Here is a 17,550-nt window from a genome sequence, read left to right on the forward strand (position 1 = left end):
TTTGTAATTGCCAAAAAATTAAATAAATGAATTAAATTCATATGATAATTTTATAAATCAGTTTAATGATTATCACATATTTTTATTTAAACTAATAAGTTTTATAAAAGAATTTATTTGTTTAACAATTTTATTAAATCATTTAGTTACGGGTCATTACCAAAAACTATAGAAAATTTTTATAAAAGCTCCATAGCATTTATATGATCTGTAAAAAAGAGTCAAAATATTTATAAAATTTATTTGTGAAATTTGTATCTTTAATTGATTTTCTTTCCAAATGATTAAAACATGTAGAATTCATATAAAATCTAAATGATATCTAAAATTTCCCAAAATTTAACCAAAACAACCTAACATGATAAAGATCAGCAACATAAGTTCAATTTCACCAAAACACTAGTCTAGGATCAAAAGCCCCAAATTCAATGAACTAAGAACCCTAGATTATAAAAAATTAAATTTGTATTCATAGTGCCCTCTATCACAGAAACGAATAGTGGGTTTTTGTAAAGCATGGAAGATTAACAAGTTTAGGCTCTGGAATCTTCCTTAATTAAATTCGTGATGTGTGTTTGATTAAACGTGAAATTTCCAATAGGGTTTTGCTTTGTTTGAGCAGAGGTTTCTGATGGACTGGATTTCAAAGTTTATGGTTAGCCAAGTCGTCAAAAGCCATTGATGTGCTTGATATCTTTAACGGAGTTTATAGTAAATTAAATGGGGTTGATTTTATTAATGGTGGTATGATAGAAACGACTTAAACAATATATAATCGGTCTCCCCACAGCCTTATATCGTTTGTACAAAAAATATTGATGTTTGGATGCTTAAACGACGTCAATCAACCGGGTTAGGTTTGAGGAAACTCATGCGGGTTTAGGTAGAGAAGTAGCAACAACACAACGAAGAAGACAAGGGGCTAAACATATCGGGTTATAACACCAATTAGTAGGTAGCTCAGTTGGTTTCACGCGTTTATGATATGCCGAAGGGGTAGGGTTTGAATCCCGCCCCTTCCACCCTTTTTAATTTTCATTTTTATACAAGTTTTAGAATTTACACTATAGTCCCTCTACTTAGTTAATTAAGCTAATCAGATTTTATTATTAACAAACTAACTTAGTTAGTTGATTAAAAAAATAACCCCTTAACTTATAATTCCAATTAACTAACATAGTAAATCTAGTTAATGCTTCCCTTATGTAAAAATAACCGAACTAATTGAAAAAGCTTATACGTTTAACGTTTTTAGCCTGGTTTTTATCCAACGCGATATGTAACCAACATTAAATAATAAAATTATAAAAATTCCCATTTTATTTAAATTTTCGATGGATTCGGTTTTGAAATCCGGGTTGGGTTTTAGAGATCCGTTTTTGGCGGATGTTATAGTCGGAGACGTGGTTGTAGCTGCTGGAGATGGTGATGGTTGTGGTTTCAGTTACAACGGTGGTTGTGTAGGGTTCTGACGGGAATGGAGGTGGAGTGTAGGGAAGAAGATGACAGGGGTGTTCTATTACAGGGTTATATTTATACACATATATTACAAGACTATTTTATAAAACATGGGTATTTCACTCATTTCATGATAACTAATTGAGAAAATAGAAAAAAGGTAGTCAATTGGACTCAAATAGTTATAATTAGAAAAAATTAGGTTCTTAGATACTTGACACTTTCAAAATTGGACTCTAAGTAGTTAATGACCAAAACACAGGGACTCAAACAGTAAGTTACCCTTTTTATTATTATTTTATTATTCTAATTAATATGGTATATTTTGTTTTTTCTTATCACTTTTAAGATACTATTTTTATATAGTTCCAGGTATGCCGTTGCGACATGCTTATTTTAATCTACGTGGCGATATGAAATTTTTTTCAAAATCGAGTTGTTGCTAGCAAAGTACAAGTGGTTGAAGCACAAACGTATACGTCGTAAAAAATGATTCACGACTTAGTTTTTTTTTTATTTTTTGTTTTAAGTGACGTTGTTTACCCTTTCGTCATTATAATAATAGAATTTAACACGTAAAATATTTTTATATGTTGTTTGCAACTTATTTTTATCTATGTTTTGTTAAAAGTTTTGTTCAAAATTGAAAAAATATAATTGAATTTTTTCTTTACCTCGACAAATGGAATTAATATCATCTAAACATCGGTACTGGTATTATTTTACATAATATATATCAACGTTCCGTATATGTTTTTGTTGAAAATTGAGACGTTAGTGCAATAGAGTGTTCTTTTTTGTTATCGTAAGCTATATCAACTATAGAACTGTATCGGTACCGTGATGAACCAAACTGATACCGTCCGAATGACATCAGTGCCGATATTCATTTATATGGTACATGTGATTGTTTTACCTCATGCCAATATCGTACCCAATATATCACGAATCAAACTGATATTAACCAAGCTTAAAATATAGGGAGGGTTTCCCAGAGCATTCAAAATTGATTTTTTATCTTCATCTCTCTCTCTCTCTCTCTCTCTCTCTCTCTATATATATATATATATATATATATATATATATATATATATATATATATATATATATATATATATATATATATATTTGTTTTTATAAATATGTGAATCTAGTTTTAAATTAATCATGGGACAAATTACATAAGGATAGCAGGTAGACGGGCAACAAACTGCGCCGCCATCCCCTTCTGAATAGAAAACCCTAACCTACTAAAAGCAAAGCCTCGCCCCTGAGGGGTCGAAAAGTTACTGTGGACCACACGCTGAACTCTAGCCAAGAATCGAACCGCCTACGACGCCAAGGAGCCGAACGTGTCAAATGCCAGAGGGACAAAGGCATGCTGATTATAATAAAAATCACTACTTTTCCTTTCTAGTTTCTACTTTCAATTAAATAATATTTTTTTATCATTATTTCTTTTTTTTCTTTCTGTTTCATTTACAACCACTTTCCAAAATATTAAAAAATTATAGGGAGTGACAATGTTTTCTTTAAATTTACTTATAAACAATAAATTTTTCTCTCTCTTCTCCGATCCCAATCAGTAAGGCTATAGGGTGTGGGAGTCATGGTTGGGACATGATTTGCCACCTAGGAACATGAAAGGAAGGCTACATCATCCCCTTGATTGATTCACCATGGTTTGAATAGATTAAACCATGACAACCATGGTCCTCCTTTCCTTTTTTCAACAAATCATTTCCTTTTTCTTTAGACAAAGTTAAATTAAAATAAATAAGGGGCTAGTGGTTTTGGTCATGACCACACCCTTAGGATAGTGGTTTTGAATGATGAATTAAAGCTGGGTTACATGACACTAACATGGAGGGTCATGATGATCATAAGGATCATGACCACACCCTATAGCCTAAGAATCACTTTATTCAATATAGATCACATGAAAGTGAAACTCACATAAACGAATGCTCTCACCATTCTAAAACGAACAGTAAAACAAAAACGTACCAAATATATGTATTTACAAGTGGGTAAAGAAAAATGATTATAAAGAATAAATAAAAATGAAAAAATATTGGGAATAGGTGAAGGGAAGAGTTAATTGTACAAGAAAGACAGGAGACACACGTTTACATTTCCCAGGAAATTAATTCAGTTGTCCAGGTGGCCGTGCTTATTGTACACCCTCTGTAGGCCCCACCTACACCTACGCTTCTGGGGTTGTGAAAACAATACGTCTCCTCTACTCTTCTCTTCTTCATTTTCGCCTTCTTATTTGACTTTCTTCACTTCTCCTCTCACCAAATATCTCACCAACACACCCCGTTATACATATACCCTGTATGTATATTCTATTAATATATACATACATATGTATGTATAGATAGATAGATAAAGAGAGCGTGTGTTTGATTTTAGATAGAAGGAAGACTTGAAGCGGTTGTTATATATATCTTTGCTGACACGTTTGTTTTAAATGTGTGTTGAATAGTTTGTTGTGTGGATACATACGATGGGGGCTTGCTTGTCCACGCCGGAGAGTTGCGTCTCGTCGAAAAGAAAGTTCCGGCGACGGAAGAAAGGCTTCAGTCGTCGTGTTTCCACTCGTTTTTCCGATCAATTGAAGTCTAACCCCTCCGATCGGTCCATCGCTAATCCTACTTTTCGCGGTTTATACTTTCTCTCTCTTCTTTTTCTTCTTTCTCTCTCTACATATGTATGTATGGAAATTGCAGACTGTTGTATTAATTGAGGGTTTAGATCTAGTTTTTTTTTTTAATTATGTTTAAATGTTGTACTTAACTAATTGGTGTGTTAAGTTATATCTGGAGAAATGATTATGTGTTTATAATCATGTAATGAATTTTAAGATGAAGAAACATTTGTGTGAATGTGTAAATTATGTGTTGGAATTTTTATAATATTAGTTTTTTTTTTTTTTTTTTGGTTTTTTAGTTCCGTATTCTTTTTGGGCAAAACTTTCCAGCGGTGGAGTTCTTGAATATTCAATTTGTTACTAATTATAGAGACACTCTATGTATCTATCCGCTTCTAGAATGGACTACATTTTTATTATCTTAACATTTTGACACTTCTGAATGTAATAGCAGGGAGCACTGATGAGTCTTGGTATGATTCTGCAGCAGTTCTTGAATCTGACTGTAGTGAAGAAGATTTCCAAAGTGTTCTTGATGGTATGTTATGTTATTCTTTTTTAATAAAGTGTAGATAAAATAGTTTTTAATTGTATCCGACCAATAACCGTACCCCGTAAAATATCGCTCATAGCAAAGCCATTGGTAGGGTCTGGTGGTGCGATGTAGGCAAGGCTTACTGCACTTACATTTATCTTAGGAGATAAAGAAGCTGCTTTCAAAAAAAATTCAGAAACGTTTGGTAAAATTAACACTATAAAGCGAAAAAAACGGTAACTGTTAACAATAAATAATTTATTAGTGTAAAATGTAGAGATAATTCATAGCGTAATATATTTCTTTGTATTTTTGTGATGTAGATCATGTAGTTATTCTTAACTTTTATATTCTTGTATTGTAATTATCTTATGTATAATTAAGAACCAATGTACATGCAGATGTAGTGTCTTTAAACGGCTCAGAAGGTGCTTCAAGGGCAAGCATTGCTTCTCTCAGGGATGTCACTCATGGAGACGGAGAGAGTCGTAGAAGTACGGCCCTTCCAGAAGAAACGAACCCCAGAGGCCCTAACGAAATCCGGCCCGTATACCTTGATGAGATATCTTCTTCTGTAGACGAGAGTACCGGAAGAGAAGATGGTTTGTTAGACTGCGGAGTTATTCCCAGCAATTGTCTGCCTTGTCTCGCGGCCACGGTTCCTTCGGTGGAGAAACGAACATCTTTAAGTTCTAGCCCATCGAGTGCACGCAAGAAGCCTGTACATAAACTTTCATTTAAGTGGAAAGATGGGCATCCTAATGCCAATATCTGTGAGTAACTAATAAACTAGCATGTACATACGATTTATGGCTATAGAAAATCGACTAAATTTGAACTTTTTTCTAGTTTCTTCGAAGATGCAGCTGCAAAGACCGATAGCCGGTTCGCAAGTCCCGTTCTGCCCGGTGGATAAGACAGTGCTTGATTCTTGGTCACATATTGAACCGAAGACTTTCAGGGTACGCGCGGAGAATTATTTGAGGTAATGACATGTTAATGTGGTTGTATACACGTGTAGTCGGTGTTTGCTTGTAGCTTTATGGTCGCGATATTGAATGTTTACAGGGATAAAAAGAAGGAACATGCTCCTAATTATGCAGCGTATTATCCGTTTGGCGTTGACGTGTTCTTATCTCAAAGGAAAATTGATCACATTGCTCGGTTTGTTGAGCTCCCTGCCGTTAGTTCTTCCGGAGAACTACCTTCTATTCTTGTTGTAAATGTACAGGTATTTTTAACTTAAAAAAATGACATTTTTTTGTGCATTTTCTTTATTAAATCTTGTACGTTTAATCTCATGAAACTTTATCAATGGTCGTTTTAAAGGTCCCGTTGTATCCTGCTGCGTTCTTCCAAGGAGAAATAGACGGTGAAGGAATGAATATCGTTTTGTACTTCAGACTTTCCGATGGTTACTCAAAGGAGCTTTCAAGCCAGTTTCAAGATAACATGAGGGTACGAATCAACTATCTATCTTCATATGTATAATGTGTACTTATTCGATATTGGTTTTTTTTTTTTTTTTTTTTTTTTTTTTTTTTTTGGTGTGAACAGAGGATTTTGGATGACGAAATTGAAAAAGTCAAAGGTTTCCCTGTTGATACACTAGTACCATTTCGCGAAAGGTTGAAAATATTGGGTCGGGTTGTAAACGTTGAGGACCTTCAGTTGAATGCACCCGAGAGGAAACTTATGCATGCTTATAATGAAAAGCCCGTGCTTTCACGTCCACAGCATGAATTCTACCAAGTGAGTTTGTGCTTGTTATTTTTCAAAGTAAATTTTAAAAATATTTATTAAACCGCATAAATGCTGTTTTACAGGGAGAGAATTACTTTGAGATTGATTTGGATATGCATAGATTTAGTTACATCTCCAGGAAAGGGTTTGAAGCATTCCAAGATCGACTAAAGAACTGCATTTTGGATGTCGGCCTCACAATTCAGGCAAGTTATTGTCCATGGACCATGATCACGCGTTTTCCTGTTTTTTTTCATGTTTCTACAGTTCAATGTATAAAACCGGGGACTTTTTTTTTTTTACTGTGAATCAGGGTAACAAAGCGGAGGAATTGCCAGAGCAGATCTTGTGTTGTGTAAGGTTAAATGGTATTGATCGCATGAGATATCACATGTTGGCGGTAAATCAAGAGTCGGTTTGATAAGTTTGTCGATAATGTAAGGTTCCAACTAGATATCTGATGATTAACATCTAAAAATGATTTTATTTCTTTTTTTTTTTCATCCTGTTATCTTCTTTTGGGATATGTTGCTTCTAAACATTCGTGTGCACAGCTCGTAGGATAAAACTGCTTAGAAGTTAGAACATAGGTCAAGTTTAACCATGTTAGTGATCCCAAAGCTGTTAACGATCTTAATGCATGCGTGCACGGTTCAACTGAATTTTCCAGCTCTTCGAGTGACTAGTAACTGTGTGCAGATTCTTTTAGATGGTTATTATGCATACAGAGTAAGTTTAGCTGGGCCCATTTATCATTACCCAATATGTTTTGATTTGCTACTGCAGTGCACACACAACTGTCGAATTGGGTTTGCATTTGTAGGAGTGTTTAATCGGGTTTCGTTGAAATATGATCTGATTACCTTCTTGAATCAAATCAAACTGATCCAGTAAATGGTTGCTGCGAGTGGGCCGATTAAACTCTTTAATTGTTGTGTGATTTTCAGTGACCCGTTTGGCCTGTTGGGTAACCGGTTAGGCGGGTCTTTTTTTCTTGACACTTTTACTGTGACTATTGGACATGGTTTGATTAGCGTCTGAGAACATTTTTTCCCCAACTCAAATGAATTACAAGTATTTTAGAGTCAAAACATAACTACCTAACTCATTTAATTAAGTTATGTAACTATTATTGACTTTGGCGTAACAAACTAGGTCACTTTGTGCAACGAACTTTTCAAAACTGTTTTACACAATGAAAGTTTGCTAGCCCAGTATAAAACAAATTATATCACTGGTCTACTCGGTTATTTGTATATGTCACTAAGAGGTTGTATGTTTTAAGTGTTTTAACTCTACATTCTACACCCTGTATATTTCCTATATTTTTTATTTATTAGATCTAGTGAGTAGTGATGCTAACCACTATATATATATATAATCTTCTATAACGTATTTTTGATAAAGAAACAATATAATTATTATATAAATGTTTTGTTATTTATAACAAGCAATATATTTTAATGGTTCCATTACTTTAATACCGATTACAATAAGATATAACAATTAGTTAACAACAAAACAACTCAATAATATATAACAATTAGTTAACAACAAAACAACTAACGTAGCTCAACTTCAATAAAAATATTTCCTGCCGCTACTCCAAACCCCCTCACAAACTCACTTTGTTGGCATATCGTTGTCATTTTGTCAACCACCTGCTTGCATTATTATCGTATTCTCATTGAACGGCCGTTTACAACAAAATCCCTTCTTAATAAAAAAAATAACAAAAATATAATTTATATTTTTTGGAAATTAGTTTTTTTCATTAGAACAACTTCATGTGTTTATATACAAAAACTTTGAAAAAAAAAGTAAAAAAGACCAACTTCTAAACAGACTGATTAGGTATCCAGTGGTCGTATGCTTCAGCCCTTGCCCAAGAACCCCGGCTCCCGCTTTCTATTTTTATGGTTTTGTTATTTGTTTGTTTTTTCTTTTGTTTTGTTTTCAGTTTATTATCCGTTTTTATTTTATTTTTTAACAAAATTTAAGCAAAAAAGAATTATAATCCCAAAGTTAGTATGTTAATTAATTATATATCTTTAGTTTATCTTAATTTAACTTCTAAGTAATATTTGTTTTTATTGTTTTCAATTGATATAATATACGTGTCGATTGCTATGCCAAGTACCGGTATCGTACGGAATCCCACTAGCTTTATAATATTTATGATTAATTTACACGTATTTAATAGACCTATGTTATAATTATCATTGCGTCGTGCATATTTCTACGTTTAAAAACAAAGTATGAAGTTATGATATAAATAGTTTTGTTTAAATCAAAACTTCGTAATATTTTTATTAGGCAACGATATTATTTTTATGTTTAATTTTATACCGTTGTCAATTAACTTTCTATTTCTTATTTGAGTAAACTGTCATTTTGGTCCCTGTGGTTTGGGCACTTTTGCCATTTTAGTCAAAATCTTAAACTTTTTACATCTGGGTCCATGTGGTTTGCATTTTGTTGCCATTTTAATCCAAAATCCAAAAGCCCTCTATTTTGACTGTTGAAAACTGATTATTTTGTCCTTTAGTGTAGGGGCATTTTGGTCATTTTTTAAATTTAATTTGTTGTAGGGGCAGTTTACTCTTTTTTTTTAACAATAAAACCCAAAAAATCATCATCATCCCCAAAATCAGCTCTCTCTCTCTCTCTCTCTCTATAGCACCACCACCACCGCCATCTCCTCCCTCTCTCGTTCTTCTCTCTCTCTATAGCACCACCACCACCGCCACCATCGTCATCGTCATCGAAGCCCTACCGAAACTCAGATCCACCATCGTCATCTCTGCGTTTCTCTCTCTCTCTCATGTTTCTCTCTCGTTCGTCTCTCTCTCTCTCTCTCTCTCTCTCTCTCTCTCTCTCCTGTTTCTCTCTCTCTCTCTCTTTCTAGTGCAGAATGGCGGTGGGGGGATGGTGCTTGTTTCAGATATGTTGGCGTGGTGGTGCGCCGTGAGAGATGGTGGTTCAGATCTGCTGGTGTGGTGGTGGTGCGGGGTTGTTGGTGCGGGATGGTGGTTGGGGGTGATGGTAATGGTGGAGGCGTGTGGTGGTTGCGGTGTTCTTGATTTCTGGGTTTTAGATGTTCTTGAAGATGAATGATCTCTGGGTTTTGATGATGTTCATCTTCGAATTCTTCACAAATACAATGGATGTAAGTAGTTCTAATGATCAATTTACTCTCAGCTGCTTTCATTCTAGTTAAACGAAGTGAGATTTGTACTGAACTAGTTGGTTTGTTGATTTTGTTCAGAAATCGAATCGGATTTTGTTCAGAAATCGGATGTGAGCTCTGGAGAGATTAATGTGAAGGAGAATGGTAATTCATCTTGTGTTTTTCGTCTATTTGTTTTTGTTCAGAAATCGTTTGTTGTTTTTTGTCTATTTTCTGGGTTTTGGTGATGATGTTTGAAGATGAACGATGTCTGGGTTTTGATGATGTTCTTGAAGATGATGTTCTTGATTTTCTGGGTTCTTGATTTTCTTGAAGATGATGTTCTTGATTTTCTGGATTTTCTGGGTTTTGATGATGATGTTTGATGATGTTCTTGAAGATGATGTTATTAATTATTGAAATGTTATAATAAATTAACATGGACCAAAATGCCCATGCACTAAAGGACAAAATAATCAGTTTTCAACAGTCAAAATAGAGGGTTTTTGGATTTTGGACTAAAATGGCAACAAAATGCAAACCAGGGACTCAGATGTAAAAAGTTTGAGATTTGGACTAAAATGGCAAAAGTGCCCAAACCACAGGGACCAAAATGGCAGTTTACTCTTCTTATTTTGTAATATAGTTTTCAGAAAAATGCCCGAATAGTCCCTGTGGTTTGCTCATATTTCAACTATAGACCTATAGTTCTAACATTTTTTAAATTACAGCTATACTTCCCAAGTTTTGCAAATTCATTCTCGAATAGTTCCTGAAGCGAATGGAGGTTAGTTTTTGTTGTTAAATGAGTGTGAAATGACTAAAATGCCCTTATCATAAAAAATAACTATTAAATCAATAAAATGAAATAATTAATATATTAAAATAAAAAATAACTATCAAAATAAAAATAACTATTAAAATAAAATAACTAGTAATTATTTTATAAGGGCATTTTAGTCATTCACAACCACTTAACATCAAAAACTAACATCCATCCACTTCAGGGACTATCTAAGAACGAATTTGCAAAATTTGGGGACTGTAACTGTAATTTTAAAAACGTAGACTATAGGTGAAATCTGAGGAAACCACAGGGACTATCCGGGCATTTTTCTCGATAGTTTTTCTAGCGGGGTCATCACGACGCAATGTTAATATATTTTGCTCATTTGTGAGTATTTTATTAAAGTTAATTTTATAGTTACAACTTCGTCATAAAGTGAAGTGATTAAGGGTGTAAGGAGTGGTTAAACACTTTGGAGTGGTAAACTAAAAAACCGACCAATCAGAGCTCGCCATGTCAATCAGGCAAAAGTGTTTAAACTTTGGTGAAAAGTGTTGGCAATGGTTTAGACATTTGATAAAGTGGTAAACTTTAAAAAAAAAGGAAAACGTGTGATTGGTTGAGAGATGGAATGGACCCCACCCACACACCCCCTCTCTCTTTCCTTCCTCCCCTCACCGATTCGGTATACCCTCACCGATCGGCATCATCTTCTTCGGCAAATGGGTGTAGGCATTGGTTTGCCACACTTTACCACTTCGGTAAAGTGGGTTTGCCGCATGCCACACCGCATGCCCTAAAGGAGGGTAGAGATTTTAAACACAATTCAATATAAGGTGTTGGAAAAAGAAGTGAGTAATTCGGTAAAAGGCTCTAAAAAAAGTGGGCCGAACTCTGTCTTTTGTACAGTAGGAATAGAACCATATTCTATTCCGTTTTGGATGATCACAATTCACAACTTTTTAATTATATTTTTATGTTATTAGTTTTGAACTCTTGTAGTCACATAGTTGCAATATTTTCAAGCTAAGCAAAGCGTCACATTGTCATCATAAAAAACCTTCACATGAATTAAGCAACAGCTACTATGAAAAAACATACGAAAGCAGTCACTAAAAGTACAATCAGTTAACCTAGTCATGACTTCCCAATATCGATTCGCACTCGCAATCTATGCCATCATCCATGTCACTAGCCACGCCGCCAACGCGTACATCCACAAACCCACTGCACATATACATAACACGTTAAAACGTACACCCGTCACAAAAGAGATATGGACTATGGTGACATAATACATACCGTCGCTAATAGGAAGAAATCTGGAAGAACCGTTCCACGTGGCTTCAAATGAACAGTCCCGTGTGGTATTAATACCACTACGGCAATTACATACAAATGCATTATACGGTCCTCCATACCCACAAACTCCATTACTTTTCTCACAATCATCACACATTGGTGGATATTCATTGTTAAAATTAAATTTATACTTTATCGCGACGCCATATTTCCAACCTTCGGGATCATCCAGATGTTCATCGAACCCATACAAACCCGAGTACGAACCGCAGTTCAACTTTTGCAAGTCCATCTCGAAGGACGGCCCGAGGTCCACAGGAGTGTAGACACAACAAGTGGACACAGAGACACCGAGTCTACTAACCGCTTGACACGAGTTTAGATGTTCACAAACCCGACTCCCACTTCCAGTATCACAAACCGGAGAAACCGAGTTGTTATTTCTATCGGATTTAAATATTGGGGACGACGAGACGTCGCAATTGAGTAGGGCGAAAACGGTATTGTCATGGAAGCTAAATGGCGCGTCCCAGTCGAGACTAAAGCCTTTGCTCGGTTGGGTGCAAGCGCACGTCGACATCGAGGGGTCAGTTATGTAGATGATTTGGTTAGAGTAGTCAATGTCGGTGATCGGGTAGCACCCGGTGTGTGTGATGAAGGTGAGATGTTGGTTAGTGCATGTTACTCGGTTTTGGAACCGAGGGTCACCGCAGCCCGATCCGGTGCCAAAAGGGTATTTCACCGGTATCGGGCCGCACGTGCTTTTGCACGTTTGGGAGGAGGAGGTGAAGGAGGAGGAAAGGAATACCAAAATAGAAATTATGGTAAGTTTTGTTGTTAAAGAGGGTGGAATGTTGGTGGTGAGTGACATTTTAGTGCACATAATGCACCACAAGCACCTATATTCTATCGATTGAGACGGGGAGGGAATGTTTTGGGTTAATGAGGTGCTATATATATACATACATAGGTGCATGGCCTGGTTAATATAAAATTGTGAAATTTATGAGATGTTATGAGTTCCAACTAAGAAGCTTTATATCTATACTTCCAAGAAAATATAAAAAAACTGGTTGACACAACGTTATATGATCATGACTATGTTCGTTGTATAGTACAATACTATACTCAAATTATTTATAGAAAATAAAAGATTTTACGTCATAGTTTAAAAAAGAAATAATAAAATGTATAGAAGTTATTTATATAAAAAAACTAGATAAAAGTTATTTTTCCCCTTTTTACCCTTTTCTAACCATTAAAGAATGTCATTTAGTACATGTGATAATTCTTTTTCATTTAGCTGTTAATTTAACTTGATAAATTGTCTTGATTTTTGCTTACCATTCTTAGATTTACAGGTTCTTATTTGATCTCTCGCTCAAAAGTATATATGCATGTATTTATAGGCACGTAAAATACAAAATCATTTTTAGGTCGAGAACCAAGTTTTTCAAAAAAACGGAAACAAAGACGATTACTGACTAATGACAGGTAGGCGGATACAAAATCATAACAAACACTTAGGGTGCAGGGGGCGTTCTCGGTGACCCCTTGCGGGGACCTCCTCCACCTCTTAGGGGTGGTGCCGCCATTCATTCGGGGACCAAGATCGGGGACCAACATCGGTGGGAAGTCACCGAAGAGAGAGGGAGGAGAGAGGGAGGGGGCGTCCAATGAAAAAAATTTTTTTTTTTTTTTAATAAAAACCAAGTCACCTAAGAGGGGAGTGCCGCCATCAATTTAGGGTGTTAGGGGAGTTTAAAAGGGGAGTTGATGTGGCACACGAGGATTGGTTATGCGTAAGAGAGGGGACTCCTCTCTTAGGGGAGTGCCCCTTACACCCTTATGCTTGGTGCGGATAGCAAGGGAGAGAAATATAGACTGTGTGTAATCTATTATCACGTTTATTTACTTCAAATTTGTTCTTTATTCAACATTTCTATATAACTTAGATGTTATTAATATATTAGAATTTCTATATTTGATTGTATGTTTTCATGGATGGGGTCTTGGGATTTATTTTGTAGGTTTGTGGTGCTTTTCTGGGTAAAGAATTTGATGCTTTTGTTCTACATTTATTAAAGGCCATCATCCTCTCATAGTCTAAAATAAATTATGCCCGATTCGTTATGTTGATAAATACTTTGATTCTAATGAAAACCTTAAATAAAACCTACTAACAACAATAGTTGTGTAAGAATCTGGAACACAAGATGGAGTTCTTCAAGTTTATGATCTCACTCAAGTAATTATATTACTCTTATTTGGGATGTTTAGCAAAACCAACAACGTAAAAACTATAGAAACGGTAATACATAAGACGTTACATAACTGTCTACATCACTCTTATGAGGTTCTTGGAGTACTCTACTTATAATTACTAATATTATAGCTTATGTAGCAAAATTTGTACATGATGGATTGTGGATTGTACAAAGTGAAAAAAATGGAGATGGAGGAAGAATACGATTCTCCAATATTTTTCCTTTTACATTGCTTTAGATAAGATTATAGCTTGGAGAATATAATCCACTAAAGGGAATCTAACAAATTATTTTATTTGTTTGTTTTTAATATAAGATATAACTATGATCTCAGTTTTTATTTTGAACCCATGAAAGACTATAATATTTATATGATAAATTGGCTTTTTTAGCTGCGGTCATGATGAATTGTTCAAGATTTTGTGCATATAATTGGGGTTATTTTGTAATGAGAGGCACATATGAAGCCACCAACACATACCAACTCCACCCACATCATAACAAGCAAAAGAAACACAAATTTAGGGCTCCACCTCATTATATTCACAATCATTATGCAACCATATCCAAAAGAGAAGCAAAAGATTCATATCTTATTCGTAAATAACCACAATGTTCAAGATTATTATGGACATTACCCAAGCCCAAAAAGTAGCTGTGTAGCCTGTAGGTCCAACTCAGTGGTTAGATATATGTAGCCCAAAGGTAAAAATGGGCTAGCAACTTAGCGATTGTGTAGCCGTGTAGGTCCAACTGACGTCAAAGGTATAACAACTAAACTTTGATCATTTTAGAGAAAGGACTACAAGAAAAAAATGATAAGTAACTATCATCCAAATTATAACTTGACATTGAAATTTAAAGAAACTACGTTTTGTTTTATGTATTACACATGGTATGGAACCGGTTTGATTCATGTTTAAGGAAACTTCTTTTGTTGTTTTAAATGAGAAAAAAAAAAAAACAAAAGAAATGTGGGAATTGTATATTTTATCATTTACGTATTTCTTTTCTCAACTCACAAAATGAACTACAAATCACCTATTTATGGAGCCAAACATAACTACATAACTAGTTTAGTTCGGTTAAGTAACTAATATTGAGCTTGGCTTAACAAACTAACTTTTCAAAACCGGTTAACACATGTAACAAAGATTGCTACCTCCCCATATCCAAACCCCCTCGTGAACTCACTTAGTTGGTTCGTATCCTAGCTTGAACAACACATTTTAGAACCGGGTATTCGTTTAGTTTTGTCTCCATGTTCTTGAGACGAATCGTGACGTGGATCAAGTGAAGATATGCGGTTGTTTACTCTGCTATAGATGTTCATCGTTTTCTTCGATTTTTAACAATGTTGGAAATCCCAATAATGACCTTTCTGAAGATGATCTCCTTACAGATGCCTACCTTGAGTACGCTAACAAATACTGAAGAGGTATGGTCCCAATTCCCTACCTACATGGCAGGGACCACACCACTTTTTGAGCATACATGGCGCCTACATCAGCAAAGCAATCCAGAAGCTTCTAGAAACTTCTGGAAGATTTGCAGGTGGCACCAAAGATGCTCTATCCGACAAAAAGGATAGCACAGCACATGTCACCAGTCGCAGAATGCCACATAGGCCTGCGACAAATCAGGGAGCAGAACTGACAACACCAGTACAAGGTTTCCAGCATTGACGAATGTATACGCGCCACGTGTATCACTACACCGGCTATGGCAGAGCAGACCAAGAGGATATTCCCCTTGGTCGGACAGCTGGCGCGCGTCCACAGCTGGCACAGCTGCTCCTCCCTTCTTCACCCTCCGGCTATAAATAGGACCCTTCATCATTCAGGTTCAAGATCTTTACTCTCTTCACTCACTCTATACACACACTGTTTTATTCTCTCAGAACAGTACTTATTCTCACGCCGGAGCCTGGTTAAGAGGGAAAACCCCCATCTCCCCCTCTTAACGAGACTAACGGTGCTACTGTTTTGCAGGATCCAAGCTATTATCACGAGTAAGGAAGGAGATTGAACCCACAGAAGAATGAACCCCACAGATTAACCTTGGTGTTAACCTGTGTTTCATCATTGGCGCCATCCGCTTTTTTGCAAAACCAATATCCTCTCTTTTCTTTTCAAGAAACACTCGTAAAAATGGCTGCACAAAACCCTTCACACCATGTAGATGGAGAAGTTTCTTCCTTTGAACTCGTTTCGGACACAACACACGTCCAAAGGGGTCAAAGGAACGAAATCATCCAGGAAGGGCAAATAAACAATGATTTTCCTAGCATTTTTGGAAGTGCGTCCAGGGTCGCTAGCCAAACCACAACTGGACCCATTTTCCAAACCCCCACTAGGATAATCACTCAGACCACAAACGGAGCCACTTTCCAACCTCCACCAGGGGTAGTCCAACAAATACCTCCATCCGGGTTGGTTCAACAAACAGCTCCACCGGTGCAGACATCAAGCCATGGAGCTGGCCCCTCAGCTCCATCGGAACAAGCACAGCTAAATTTCTCTGCACTTTTAGGGCTACCCGAAGGAAAAACTCTGGCTTCCTGGTACGCCGAGCAGATGGCATTTATAAACCTTGTTTATACACAACTGAGCGCGCAACAAGCCCTGCTCCAAGCACAAACTAACCAGTCGGCATTCGCTACCCCACTGCAACGATCTCTGAGCACACAAACGACTCAACAGGTCAATGCGTGGACCTTACGCCCAGAAAAGGACCTGCACCAAACATCAGAAAGCCCAGCGCGCACGACACGCGCGACACCTACGGCGAAACAGAAAGCAATTATGTGCAACACTCCAACTTACAACGAAGGCCGATTCAAAGCCGCCTGGGCGCGCGCAATATGAACAATGAGTGGGAAGACGAAGAGGAAGACCCAACATACAAAGAAAGCACAATGTTCAGCAGACTACACCCAGACCACGCGTCGTACAAACCAGCTAAGCGCACAGGGTACAACCCAAAGGCAGAACATGATTATACCTTGAGCTATCGTCCAGATGACATGGCTAAAGATTCACAATTCATCAGGGAAATCGCCACAGCTGCTATAGACAAGACAAAGTTGCCGCACAACGTGGGCAAATATAATGGCCTGACAGACCCAGATGACCACCTCCAAGTTTTTAAAGGCGCAGGAGCAACAGGCGGGTGGAATCTACCAACTTGGTGCCATCTTTTCGCGCAAACATTTGTGGGCGCAGCGCGCGTCTGGTTCGACAGCTTACCAGCAGGAAAAATCAAATCATGGGTCGACTTTCGAGAGAAGTTCCTCGCACACTTCTCCCAACAGCGAAGACACACCAGAGACCCGACTGATTGTCTGAATATATGGCGTCGAGACCACGAAAGCGTGGAAGATTTTATCACAAGATATAACAAGGAATGTCTGGAGATCGGAGACGTAGGCAAAAAGATGATGCGCGCGCACTTCATGAGGGCAGTCAAGTGTGATGATCTAATCAAGCGCGTGAAAGGAAGAGACGGAGGACCCAAAGACTGGGAAACCTTCATTTAGGCAGCCAAAACAATAGCCCAAACAGATAAACAGTTGACCAGTGACGACCACCGTCAACGCGCGCATAACTCTAATGACCGACACGGCAGAAAGGG

At 36.7% G+C, this 17,550-nt stretch overlaps 2 protein-coding genes across 4 annotated transcripts; one reads left to right on the top strand and one right to left on the bottom strand.

The window, feature by feature from the left end:
• Window positions 1-3,723: 3,723 nt before the first annotated feature.
• On the top strand, window positions 3,724-7,054 carry LOC110920751. 3 transcript variants are annotated; one of them, XM_035986823.1, is made up of 10 exons: window positions 3,724-3,798; window positions 3,950-4,127; window positions 4,566-4,652; window positions 5,051-5,422; window positions 5,499-5,634; window positions 5,718-5,880; window positions 5,979-6,107; window positions 6,207-6,401; window positions 6,476-6,598; window positions 6,706-7,054. In XM_035986823.1, the coding sequence occupies exons 2-10, from the start codon at window positions 3,971-3,973 to the stop codon at window positions 6,811-6,813; spliced, it is 1,470 nt and encodes a 489-aa protein (XP_035842716.1). In that variant the 5' UTR covers window positions 3,724-3,798; window positions 3,950-3,970; the 3' UTR covers window positions 6,814-7,054. The 3 variants fall into 3 exon arrangements, with proteins under 3 accessions (XP_035842716.1, XP_022020642.1, XP_022020641.1); XM_022164950.2 differs by having other exon boundaries at window positions 3,727-4,127; window positions 4,569-4,652; XM_022164949.2 differs by having other exon boundaries at window positions 3,728-4,127.
• Window positions 7,055-11,364: 4,310 nt separating this feature from the next.
• Window positions 11,365-12,599, bottom strand: LOC110922078 (wall-associated receptor kinase-like 15). Its single transcript, XM_022166406.2, has 2 exons — window positions 11,651-12,599; window positions 11,365-11,575 (listed from the first exon to the last, which is right to left on the bottom strand). The coding sequence occupies exons 1-2, from the start codon at window positions 12,531-12,533 to the stop codon at window positions 11,520-11,522; spliced, it is 939 nt and encodes a 312-aa protein (XP_022022098.2). The 5' UTR covers window positions 12,534-12,599; the 3' UTR covers window positions 11,365-11,519.
• Window positions 12,600-17,550: the final 4,951 nt, after the last annotated feature.

Source organism: Helianthus annuus, chromosome 17 (genome assembly GCF_002127325.2).
Source record: "Helianthus annuus cultivar XRQ/B chromosome 17, HanXRQr2.0-SUNRISE, whole genome shotgun sequence".
Classification (NCBI taxonomy): Eukaryota; Viridiplantae; Streptophyta; class Magnoliopsida; order Asterales; family Asteraceae; genus Helianthus; species Helianthus annuus.

Bases quoted from the DNA above. Each gene is read 5' to 3' on its own strand.
- LOC110920751 (XM_035986823.1), top strand. From the start codon at position 3,971: ATGGGGGCTTGCTTGTCCACGCCGGAGAGTTGCGTCTCGTCGAAAAGA. The intron at 5,423-5,498 runs GTGAGTAACTAA...ACTTTTTTCTAG, and splicing joins GCATCCTAATGCCAATATCT to TTTCTTCGAAGATGCAGCTG. The intron at 5,881-5,978 runs GTATTTTTAACT...GTCGTTTTAAAG, and splicing joins TTCTTGTTGTAAATGTACAG to GTCCCGTTGTATCCTGCTGC.
- LOC110922078 (XM_022166406.2), bottom strand. From the start codon at position 12,533: ATGTGCACTAAAATGTCACTCACCACCAACATTCCACCCTCTTTAACA. The intron at 11,576-11,650 runs GTATGTATTATG...GTATATGTGCAG, and splicing joins ATTTCTTCCTATTAGCGACG to TGGGTTTGTGGATGTACGCG.